This window comes from Protopterus annectens, chromosome 10.part0 (assembly GCF_019279795.1).
Source record: "Protopterus annectens isolate FY-2018-M chromosome 10.part0, PAN1.0, whole genome shotgun sequence".
NCBI classification, from domain to species: domain Eukaryota; kingdom Metazoa; phylum Chordata; order Ceratodontiformes; family Protopteridae; genus Protopterus; species Protopterus annectens.
In genome coordinates, this window is record NC_056744.1 from 1,198,934,255 (window position 1) to 1,198,947,259 (window position 13,005).

At 40.7% G+C, this 13,005-nt stretch overlaps 1 protein-coding gene across 7 annotated transcripts in view; it reads right to left on the reverse strand.

Annotated features, from left to right (window-relative positions):
- Positions 1 to 13,005, reverse strand: part of POMGNT1 (protein O-linked mannose N-acetylglucosaminyltransferase 1 (beta 1,2-)) — a 1,898,302-nt gene that overhangs the window by 1,339,374 nt on the left and 545,923 nt on the right. For all 7 annotated transcript variants that reach the window (XM_044085953.1, XM_044085951.1, XM_044085948.1 and 4 more), the window contains one exon: positions 3,026 to 3,096. In XM_044085953.1, coding sequence (XP_043941888.1) covers positions 3,026 to 3,096 — 71 coding nt within the window. The remainder of the gene's footprint in view (positions 1 to 3,025; positions 3,097 to 13,005) is intronic.

The window sequence follows — 13,005 nt, forward strand, 5'->3', positions numbered from 1 at the left end:
TCATATTGCTCTAATTTCTCTCTTATTCTATCTGTAACATCATCTCTCCAGAAATTTTGGGCTTCTTGCATAATAGTAACAATACATAATTTCTTCCCTATACACAACAGTCCACGTGATTTTCTTTATGACTCTCTTTTGACCTTTCAGTTTTTGTGTTTTTTTTTTTTTTTTTTTGAAGACTAGTACTTCCTTTTACAACAGGGAGGGGAGCATCTTCCCCTTAGCCTGATTAACCCCATTCTACGAATGTTTCTGTGTCCTGAAGGTTCTACACTGTCATTTTGTTCAGTCCTGGTACTAGTGTGCCTACCAGGATTGGCCATTTTTTTTTATCTTCGGACTTGTATACCCAAGCTGTCTTTACTTTTTAACCTATTTCTGTCTGTGATGTATGCTATAAAAATTACAGTCTACATATCAGTGTCATCCTGGTGAGATTTTATAAAAACAAGGTCCATCTTATGAAGGCACTCACCAAGACCTGAAGAAGAATTCAGTTACAACAATACTACCCTCCTTTGCTTGCTGATTTTATCATCTCTCCATTTGGACCACAAGAACCCCCATTATGCCCTGAACAGTGTATGTAATGCGTTGTAAAACTGAGCGCTGCTATTATGTTCATGTGTTAGGGTATTTAACAGTTTTAATTGCTAAACCAAGAAAGATGAAAACAAGACTAACAAACCTAACTGCAGACTCCATCAGTAGCAAAAGAAAAGCAGCTGTCCCTCTCTGTGAATGTGATGAAGATAAAGACAATCTCTGTCCCTTCCTTAAAGTTCCTAAGCACATCATTCTTATAAAAAGGAGCCCCAGAAAATGTGTCTTCTGTTATAAAGTCTGTTGCTTACTTGTAACCTTTCAACTACTACCATCAAGTAACAAACAGAACTGTTTAATGGTGTTATTGCCAAGGACTAAGAGGTCAACTTTCTTAATACTTATTTTTATTGGTGGTGGTTTGGAGACCTCATAAACTGCAAATCTAAAATTTCCTCATCAAATTCATAACTTCACAAAAGCAGATGTTTTAAGTAAGGGAAAATAAATACAGAAGCTATCAGTCATCCATGCAATATCAGGTCGAAGGAATGGTTATTTTACCAATTAAAAAGTCTTTCTCAGAAGAAGTAGAAGGTGATGGTGATCTTTTTCTCTTCTTCAAGGAGGACAGAACAGCAGAAACAATAACCAAGGAAAATAGTGAACACTGTGCAAAAATGCTTAAAAAGATAACCTATGTGTACAGGGAATGCTGCCAGTGCTGCTGACACCTACCTCAGAATAACTTCCTAACCAACCTCAAAATAGTTCTTGATGAACCATTAACAGCCTATTAATAGGCGGCACCCTGGCAAATACTGCTAAAGCTCTGACTATGGCCCAGCTGACCCAAATTCGATTAGCTGCTTGAGCAACTGAGGCACTGGCATGGAGGAATTGGCATGCCCTTCACAGGGGGAGGGGGGTGGCATGCATTCTCAAACTCCTTGCTGTTGTTGCCTGGTGGAAGTTGGGAGTGCATGTGTGGGTGTAGTCTTAAGGGAGAATAGTAGGAGGCAATGGCTGAGTCACTGCAAAGGCGGGATGATACACCAGCACCTCCCCATTACATGTTCACTCCCAGACATTACAAATATGTGTGCAGAGATGAGGAAAAATGTTGGGCATAACAGAAACAGCACTTCCAACAGGAATATAACTCTGCATGGAGTCCTTTATCTCCTCAAGGACAGTGGACGTAGGGTCAGCTGGAGCCCGGGGATCGTTACGCCAGATCTGATACACCCAAGTGAATGAGGAGAGGAGCCAGTAGCAGACAATGGTCAGCTGTGGCAGCAAAAGGCATAACAGCCTACTGATGGTGTCAAAGCCAGCAGTGGTCTCTGTAACATAAAAGAACATGCTGGCAAAACGTTATGGTGATCATACACAGTCATCTTTTATATCCTCCATTTTTGAAAAAGGATATAGGACTGCAGAGTTGGAAACTCCTTTATGAATCCTGTAATTCACCAGCTGTGGCTGAATAACCACAACATTTAGTTTCTTAAACTGTGCAGAGCTCTCTAGATACCTTATATAAGACAATGTCCAGTGACTAGTATAAACAAACAAAAAAAAATCACAAGTACAAAAATGCAACTCTGTACCACTCTTAGTACTCCGGTGAAGCCTAGTTCTTGGTAATTCAAACACCTAACATTGAAAAAAGTTATGATTACAAGTAAAACGTAAAATCCAGGTCCTGCAATATTCACCCATTTCTGTCTGCTTAAGTGCAGGATAATAACAGCAATCACTGTGCTATCCAACTTTTATGATACAAAGAAGTTACTACTTACTACTACACATGGTAGCTGCACTTATTTAATTTTTTTTAAGATTATGTTTTGTGTATACTGTACTTTATACTTTTTATTAGCAGCTCAGTGCAACCCTGCCTGCAAGGAATTACTCATAAAATATGTAACGACTAAACCATATATGGTTATCATACCTCTCAATTATACAGATTTTCGCAGAATGTCCAGATTTTTGCCTTATATTTTTGGTTCGATTTTCATAAAATTGTGACTACTGGCAAATTAGTGACAAATCATTAAAGACTGAAGTTAGGAAATAATGACAGATATTTGAGATTTAGACTTCATACCCTTCAGAAAATTCATGCTAATCCAAAACCTGTTATTCTATCAACTTTCTAAGTTTGTAAGAACAATATTTAAAAATTGTCCCTATTTGTACCACTTTTTTCATGGTTTTGTCCAGATTTCTTATTCTAAGATGTAGAGAGGTATGGTTTACATTAATGAAACAAAATCTTTCTGACATAATTTTTTAATTTTTATTTGGTTAATGTCTAAGCCACTTTTATTCGCAGCACAAAACGTACAAAAATGTCAATAGATGCGACTCATTAAATGCATTAATTCTTCATGTGAACAAGCACACTGAGCCTTTCAGATACAGCTGACTGCAAAATCACTGGGAATTTTGCACTTAAATCCATGCTTACCTGTAAAGGTAGTTAGGCCTGTTTCCAGCAATAACTGCGACAGGAACATTGAACACATTGTTGTCTTTTAACTGGAAAACAAAAGAAGAAAACGGTAAATGAGATCTCAGCAGGGAAATACTGCAACCATACTAATAAAATAACACAGCAACTTAAATTTTAGAACTTCTAACGCAACAGAAACCGAATTAAAAATGCCCACTTGTCAGTTGCAAGTTTAACTATTGGAAGAAAACACAACTGCAGGGACAGAAGGGCCTTCCACTCACTTAGACCAGCTACTGTAAAGGAGAGAAAAAAAGGTGGATGTGTATCAGTTTACGTTCAGAAGAGAATCTTATCAAGGCTGTTAAAGCAGCAGGACAACAGTAGAACTTCATGTAAAAATAACCATCAGAAAGGTCCTATACCATATATTAGCTAGCTATAAAACTCCCTCTATGAGCCACAATGCCTACGTACAGGAAGAAGCATCACTCAGTAGTAACCCAATATCATTTTCCTCAGTGATCTAAACTATCCAACTATAGACTAGGAAATCTACACCACCACTAATGCACAAGCATAGAGATTCCTGGACTTACCCACTATGGGAAATAACATCTTGGATCTTGTCCTTACTAATATGGGAGCATCATGCACCATCTCTCTTACGTATCTTTCTCACTTGTTAGGTCTCACCATAAAGCAGTCTCCTTTGAAATAAAACTGAAATCAGAGATCTCTTCAACCCATGGTACCTTTAGAAATTTATTTAAGACAAACCACCTACTACAAGTGATACATTAGTAAACTTCAAATCCCCACCAAACCCAGTTAACTCCACCAAATTACTCAGAAATGTACACCTCCACACTACACCAGTGTATAAACAGCTGCACAAGATGCAGCTGCACCTTGCAGGAACAAGTGCAGGACAAACCCCAGAAATAAACTCACATGGTGGAACCATAATATCAAAAAGCTTTACAATAAAAGGAAAATAATTCTGTCCAAAAGTAAGAACAGCAATTCCTAGAATGTTAGAGTCCTTGTCAATGAAACAAACAACTTAGGATCTTAATAAAATTCACAAAGCCAAGTTTTAAGCTAAAATAGCAATCACAATGCATTTTTTAGTTGTCTGTAATCTCAAAAGCAAAATACAGCACTGCTCTGAGCTGATTGTGAACAGGGTTACCTACACTGAGACTGAAGATATAACTAACCTACTGGCTGATAAATTTAGCTCTAACTTTATCCCTGCCTCCCCTATATCTGTTCCTCAAGATACACCTGAAACTGGCTCATCTCGTTATCACACAAGACCAAGTCCTGAAAGTGCTATCAAAAGCTAAAAACACTGCATCAATGGGTCCTCTCAATAGTCCTGGATGCATCTTAAATAGCATGAAGTATGATTTAGCCACGCCCCTGACAACACTTTTCACTTGCAGCCTCCTTACAGGTTTTGTACCAAGTAAATGAAGAACAGCTACAGTCACCCCCCTGCATAAGGGAGGACCTTTCACAGACCCTGGCAAAATTAAAGACCCATAAGTCTGACTAGCCTCGTATGTAAAGCCAAGGAAAGACTTCTCATAGAATTTATCAATCAGGACATAGAGAACTTTCAAACAGTAGATCTGTCTCAGTTTGGACTTTTAAAGGGCAGGACATACTTACTCAACTTAGTGGATATACATATATTTTTGAAATAATCACCAAAGGAAAGGATGAAGGCAAACTGGTACACATCAAGTACCTCAACCTGGCCAAAACGTCTGACCCAACTCCCTATTCAGGCACAGCAGAAAAGCTAAATAAACCCTAGGTCACCCACTGGATTAAATGGCTTACAGGATGCAGACAATCAAAACAGGTGAATTTACCGTAACAAACAGACCAGTCACCGTCGAGTCTCCCAGGGTTCTGTGCAGGGACCCCACCTGTTTGTCATCTAATTTCCTGAAGTAAAAGTCAATACCGAAAGGCTCTGGCTAAGTTTGCAGATGACTGCAAGTTAGGAATAGTCACTGAATCCTCAAATAACTGAACCATCCTGCAGGAAGGTGGCGTCAAAATTATGGTCTGAAACTAAAGTAATCTATCCCAGGGTATTGCAACATTGACCATAAGCCCCTAAAAACTGACACAGTTGTTCGGGATCTGGGAACTTATGTGGATAGTGACCTAACCTTTGATCAACATGTGACAGTCTATTGTTTTAAGAAAGTCTTTCTACATTGTACAGCTTATAAACAAAGCGACTGTGTCTAGATCTAGGAATGTCACTGCCCCCCATTACAGAACCCTTATTAGACCAATCATTGAATAGAATGCCTTCTTTGGCATGTATCTGTCCAGACACATGCAACAACTGGACCACCCACAGAAATACCTAACTAAAAGGATACACGGCATAAACAACATGTCTTATATAGACTGACTTGAAGCCCTGTTACTATACTCTGTATCCTACAGACTGCTAAAAGGTGACCTGTGTCTGGTATACAAGGCATCCCCTAACCCATTACTGGCAAATTTACTGCACATCAGCAAGTAAAACTGCATTATAAATATACAGTCTAGGGATCTAAACTTCTTCCACAATATCAATACAACGGTTTGAAGGGACAGGTATATTTCAGAGAGGATACCGCTGCTATGCAGCAGATTCTACAATCACATATAACAAAGTTCATCCCTGTCCATTTTCAACAGCAACTTAGATTTAACAAATGTAGTAAATCCAGTTAGGCCAGCAAAACCACTCCAAGAGAAATAATTCCACAAGTAAAACACAAGAAGTGATACCACGGCAGAACATATTTACTGAAAAACAACACGAAAATTAACGGAGACTGATCAGTGCAGAAAATAAAACGAATAACCACAGAAAAAGCACTGAACTGAAGAAACACCGCTCCACAGGGGTATATGCACAATATAATTTATTCCACCACGAAAACGTACACAACACTAATAAATCACTTAATGAATAACCGTGTTTTTCGTCTTGAAGCAGACTTCATCAGATAAAATTATATCCATTAAAATCATCCTTTTATACCATTCACATGTTCAAATCATCCAATGAGAGCAATCCCCCCTTGGAAAAAAAAAAAAAAAAAAAAAAAAAACTTTCCTATCAGAATCCTTAAAACATTATTATATTAAATTCCTTTATTAACATTTATTATAATGAAACGCTGCATAACTTAAATATATTATATATTTTATTAAAAATACTCAAAATTAAACAAAAATTCAACAATACAATATATCAATGTTTCCCACTAAAACATTATTTTGTAGTGTTCCTAACCAATTTGTGTAACAATTGCTCCATCTAGTGGCTCCTTAAGAGAAATGCAGTTGTTAAAAATGCTTTAAAATGAATAACCCTAAACATGAAAATATGTACAATACCCGCGGTGGTGGTGCTGCGGTAGCGTTGTCACCTCACAGTAAGACGCTGTCCGGTTCGATTCTCAGCTAGAGCATCTTCTGCGTTGAGACATGCGTGAATGGGCGTACCTTCGTTGAAGGTTGTGCATCAGGGCTGGTAACTCGGCACGTAAAAATCAACTACCAATCATTAGCGGACCGGAGTTCCGCTGCGGCGACCCCTAACCGGAAAAAGCCGAAAGAGACAAACAAATGAAAATATGTACAATCCTAACAAATGCATATAGGAAGCAGACAGGGCTTAAATTCAAACCAACTCATAAACCATTCTTAGAAGCAAATATCAAATATAAAAAAATACAAAAAAGCAAGGGGTATCACAGTCTTGCTGCCCTAAGTTTTAAAAGTGGCACTAGGGAAACTGCTTCATTGATCCCAGTGTATTTACTGGCCTCTGATACCATCTGCCAATATAATTCCCGGTACTCAATTTTCGTTTCCCACATCCCACTCCTCACATCCTTTTTAATTTCTTCCACCACAAAAAATGCAGATTTAGCCAAAACACAGGATATATTGTGTTTGTACAGGGCATTATTCTCTTTTTTTTATTACTAATTGCGTTCATGTGTTCATAGATCTGCCTTATTAACTTTCTCTCTGTTTTTCCAATATAAAAAGCATTGCAGGTCTCACAGATACCAATATATACCACCCCTTCGGTATCGCAAGTAGCATGCGTCTTGCCCACTAAGTGTCTACTCCTCGACTCAATATAAATGCTTTCTGCATTTAACACATAGGGACACTGGTTACACATCCCACAAGGATATGTTCCCTTCAATTTCCCAGTTTTTCTATGCTTTTCTTACTGGGATTCTAACACATCTTTATAATGTTCCTTCCCTTTCTATAAGTAAATTTCAGTGGCTCCTTGAAGTTTAATTTAAGGTCAGATAAATTTCCAAATTTGTCCTACTCCCTTTCCAAAATATTCCTAATGGTGCCCGAATCTCCACAAAAATCTGAAACGAATGCACCCTCATAACAGGTATGTCTATTTAGTTTACCATCAAGCAAGCCTTTTCTATCTCCACTAATAGCAAGGTTCACATCACTGTTGCCCAAAAATAGGGGCAAAAGTACAGTTGTGTACCTACCATAAATGTAGATGTTCAGAGTGTATTCACTGTTGCAGTCATTACTCTTGGGTTATCCTGCTGGCAGGCTACCCTCAGTCGGCCAGAATTCCAATGTCTAGGTCCAGCGTCGGTTGCTATCGCCTCTTCCCTGACGTCAGAGTGCCAGGGGTATATAAAAGATGTATTCCACAAAAAACACACACTGCACCAAATAATGAATTTCAGGTAGTCATCCAATAGAGGCTGTCCAATTCAAAAATCCACAAGTCTCAGCCGTTCACTTCAACAGTTTATTAAAAAACACACAGCACAAAAGATATCGGATTAAGCGCTTTCATCTCTTATCCAGAGACTTCATCAGAATCAAATACCTGGGTACCTCCACCCTGTTTTCTCATCATCAAGAAGTGGTTCAAGTGTACTTAACAACAATGCCCATACACAAGATTCAAGGAAGACCAGAGGTTCTTTATGAGGTACGGCTTTACATTTTGCACTGTAAAAACTATAGTGACTGTTTTCTCTCTTGATAACCACAATAACTTCCTCTAGTCTACACTCACTTTAGTGGGCTATATCCTCTACATTCTTTATGCTTTTCTCATTCATTGTATGATTAGTCATTTCTGCTTGTTAACTGCTATAAAAATGTATAAAAGATGCAGCTGACGCCATTTTCTTTAGTTTTTCTTGCCCTAGATGTCAGGTGCCCCAAATTGGTAGGCTGAAAAATATGCCAATATGAAATGCATGCACAAAAATAACATTTCCTTCATCTACAAGCAAATACACCAAAAAGGTTGTATAGGATAGGGAAGTGCAGATAAGTCCCAGCAAAGACAAGGGGGATGGTGGGTGGGTAACCTGGACTGCAACAGTGAATACACTCGAACATCTACATTTATGGTAGGTACACAACTGTACTATGTTCACTGTGTTTCAGTGTTGCAGTCATTACTCTTGGGTCGAATCCCAAAGCTGAGGATGGGTGGCTGGGCTAAATAGAGGCTATGAGGCCCTGCAGAACTGCAGTGGCAAAGCCTGCTCTGGACTTAGAGTAGAGAGGCAAGAGGTAGTGCTTTGTAAAGGTGTGCACTGAACTCTAAGTTGCAGCCTCTAAGATATATTTGGTTGGCACTCCTCTGAGGAAGGCTGCTGAAGTGGCTGCTGCTCTGGTGGAATGAGGCCTAATGCCCTTAGGCACTGATTTGCCATGTCGAAAATAGCAGAAATGGATGCAATTGCCTATCCATTTAGAAATACTCTGTTTTGAGATAGCCTTTCCTTGTGATCCTGCAGCATATGACACTAAAAGTTGCTCAGTCTTTCTGAAAGCTTTAGTTCTGTCCAGGTAGAAGCGTAACTGCCTGTGTATGTCCAAAGAATGCAGAATTTTCTCACCCTTGTTCTGTGGATTTGGGTAAAAGGTAGGCAAGTGAATGGTTTGGTTGAGGGCCACACTGGACACCACCTTAGGTATAAATGTAGGGTTTGTCCTCAGAGAAACCCTGTCTGGATGAAAAATGATGAAAGGTTCCACAGCCATGAGTGCTTGTAACTCCGAGACTCGCCTTGTACAGGTTATTGCTTAGAAGCAGAGTTGTTTTCCAGGATAACAATTTTATATCTGCTGTTGATGCTGGCTCAAAAGGAGGCAGTGTGAGTTTTTCCAAAACATAATTGAGGTCCCAGGCCGGAATTGGTGCTCTCCTTGGAGGCCTAATGTTTTTGGCCCCTCTGAGGTACTGCCTTATTAAAGGATAAGAAAAGATAGGTGGTTCCGTATTGTAATGGGCTGAAATGGCAGAGGCATGAATCTTAATTGATGAGAAAGAAAGGCCTTTGTTCAGCATCTCAGTTAGGTATTGTAAAATCGGAGGTATATTTGGTACAGACGTGTCAATGCCTTGTTCCTGGTTCCAATCACAGAATCTCTTCCATTTTTCTGCATAAGATTTTCTGGTACTGGGCCTCCTGGCCTCCACGATATCATCCATAACAGCTTTTGAAAGTGGAGTGTTCTGAATGGCTACATTATCCGCCATGCTGCCAGATTTAAGGTACTGAGTTGGTTGTGCAGGATCTGATTGTTTTGTTTGGTCAGCAAGTGAGATGTTTGAGGCAATATCCATGCTGGACCTTGAGACAAGCTCTTTAGGATTAGGTACCAGCGCTGGCGTGGCCAGTCTGGTACAATCAGTATCATTTTGGCTTCTCTTGTCTGACCTTTAGGAGTACTCTGGGAAGGAGAGGCAGTGGGGGAAAAGCATATGCGGTTAGATTTTTCCAGCTGAATGATACAGTGTCCACTTTCCATGCTTGCTTGTGATAAATCCTTGTGCAAAATCTCTGCAATTGACAGTTGTGAGGGGAGGCAAATAGATCTATGTCTGGGCATCCCCATTTCCTTGTTATCATGCCGAAGACTTGTGGATCCATTTTCCATTCATGGGGATCCATGAGGTTTCTGATTAGTTCGTCTGCCAGAGTATTTGCTTTTCCTGGCAGGAATTGTGCTTGCAGGTGAACTTGAAAAGCCAATGCTGTGTCCCATGGTCATTGCTTGTCTGCAGAGGGGGTAGGAATGTGTACCTCCCTGCTTGTTTATGTACCACATGATCGTAGTGTTGTCTGTCTTTATCAGTAACTGTCCTGTATGAAGCAGGTCCTTGTAAGCTGTCAGGGCATTTTGAACAGCTAGCATCTCTTTTTGATTGATGTGAAGATGCATCTGGTTTGCAGGCCATGTGCCCTGAATACATTTTCCAGGCATATGGGCCCCCCAGGCATAATCTGATGCATCCGTTGTCAGTGTCTGTCTGGCTGTGGGTAAACTGAATGGCAGACCCTTGTTGTGGTGACAGGCTTCTACCCACCATCAAAACTCCTGTTGTAGGCAGGGAATGAGTGCAATTACTGTCTCCAGGCTGTGGCAATGGCAATGCCGAGTCCAAACACTTTTCAGATACCATTGTAGTTTCCTCATATGCAGTCTGGCATATGGAATTAGTAGAATATAGGATGCCATGAAACCCAAGGCCTGCAAGATTTTCCTTGAAGATAAGTGGGTTTTTGTTGCCAATTTGTAGAAGTAAGTAGTCAGTTGCTTTTGCTTGTCTGGCATGAGATAAGCCATCTGGGCAGTTGTATTTAAGCTTGCACCCAGGAATATCATCTCTTGAGAGGGCACTACTTTTGATTTCTTTTCGTTTACTGTGTACCGTAGGCCAATTAGTAATCGTTTTACAAATGCCAGATGCTGTAGAAGAGTGTCTTTGTTCTCTGCTTGAATTAGTCATCCAAGTAGGGATATATTTGAATTCCTTTTTGTCTGCAAAACGCAATTACTGGTGCCAGGCATTTTGTGAAGACCCTGGGCGCAGTAGATAAGCCAATGGGCAGTGCAGAGAATTGGTAATGCATTGAGCCAGCTATGAATCTGAGGTATCTTCTGCAAGATTGTCTGATTGGGACATGCAGGTATGCCTCTTTTAGGTCCAAAGTTACGAGCCAAGCCCTCTTGCCCAGCATGGGCAGTAGCTGCTGTAGAGTCAACATCTTGAATTTTGGAACTTCCAGAAACATATTTAGTATAGACAGGTCCAGTATTGGTCTCCAGGTTTTGTCCTTCCTGGGTACTAGGAAAAGTCTGGAGTAAAATCCTTGCCCCTGCTCTTGTTGTGGTACTTGCTGAATGGCCCTCATGTCCATGAGGGCTGTAATTTGCTTTTGTGCCTCTGCCCATTGATTGTGTGGCAGGTGTGGCATGTCCTTTGACCTTGGTAGGGTGTGAAAATGGAACCTGTACCCTTGTGACACTATGTTCAAGACCCATTTGTCTTGGGTAACCATTTGCCAATTTGATGAAAAAAGTGTTAATTTTCCCCCTAAGGGGGCTGTCAAAAGAAAACTGCTTGGAACTGGTAGAGGAAAGTCATTGGGACTATTTCCTGTAAGGTTGTGATTTGTCTTCTCCGCTTTTGGAGGTAGGAGCACCCCATTGTTTAGGCCTGTATGAGCCTTGAGGCTGAGATCTGCCTCTGGGACACCTGTATCTGCCTCTTTGTGGTCTGTCTGACACTGGAAAGGACCAATTTTTAGAAGGCCAGTTCCTGCTAAACCTGGGTGGCTGCACCGGTAAGAAATCCTTGACTGTCTACATGGATTTTGCTTTATCCTCCATTTTTTCAACACCTCTTCTGCTTTACTACCAAACAAAGTATCATGCTGTAACGGTGCACCTAATAATTTTGCTTTAACATAATCAGGCAGATTCTGTTCCTTTAACCAAGCATGCCTTCTAATAACAGAACCTGTAACAGCGGCCCTGCAAGAGGCCTCCAGTGAATCATAACCACATTGCAATGCATGCTTTCCCACTTGTTCAGTTGCATGCAATAAATCCTGCAATTCCTTGTTCTCTGAACATTCAGTATTTGTCAACATTTTCTGTTTAAGCAGTGATATTAAATATTGCTGATATTTAAGCATATGAAACTGACAATTTAAAGCCCTTACAGCCAGGGTAGCAGAAGTGTAGACTTTTTCCCACATCTGTCTAGAGCCCTAGAATCCCTATCAGAGGGGACAGGGTTTTTTGCAATGGAAGCTTTAACCCCCTTGGGACCCTGAGATATAGTTTCTGGGTCAGCAGCAGGGTTTTTATATAGAAATTTATGAGAATCCGGGACCCTGTAGTATCTGTATGGCTTAGCAGGTGCAGGAGGTAAAGAGTCAGGGGACAGGCCGGACTCTGAAAATACATCATCTACAATGTCTAGAACAGGTGGAATAGCAAGGGGTCTGTGCTGAGGAAGAAGCAGAAAGTCTCTGAGCCTTTTCTTAGATTCATAATAATCTTGGCTCCCCCAGTGGAAATGCTCCCTCATAGTATGCAGGGTTTCCCCAAAAGAATAATCCTCAGGAGGAGAGGCTGAAGGAATGGATTCTTCAGCATCAGATTCCTCATAGGGAAGCATGGAGTAATCCTGTTCAGAAGAGGAATCAGAGGAAATAGATACCTGATCAGAAGAATCATACTCTGTCTCTTCCCTAGGCCTCTTATTAGGAGGGGGATGGGTGCCCCTGATCAAAGTAATTAGGTCTTCGGCCATTTTGAGCATCTGTTTTTTAGGTATGGAAGTCTGAGTAGGAAAATGCTGTACTTGTTTCTTTGCCTTTAGAGCTGCTTTAGTCTTTGAAGCTGAAGATGGCTTAATATATAGTTGTGTAGGTCTGAAGACACCCTCAGAAGCCGATGCCTGCTCATCGGCTCCGGACCCATCTGAGGGAATGATTTCCGAGTATTCAATACCTTGAGTATCCAGAGGCCCAGTTGGCTCCACGTTTGAGTCAGTAGCAGGTGCAGGGGCTGCGAAAGCGCTTCACTGAGAACCGGTGAACCGGCGACTGGCCTAGTAGAGGCTTCGTCGTTGGTTTTGGACCTCA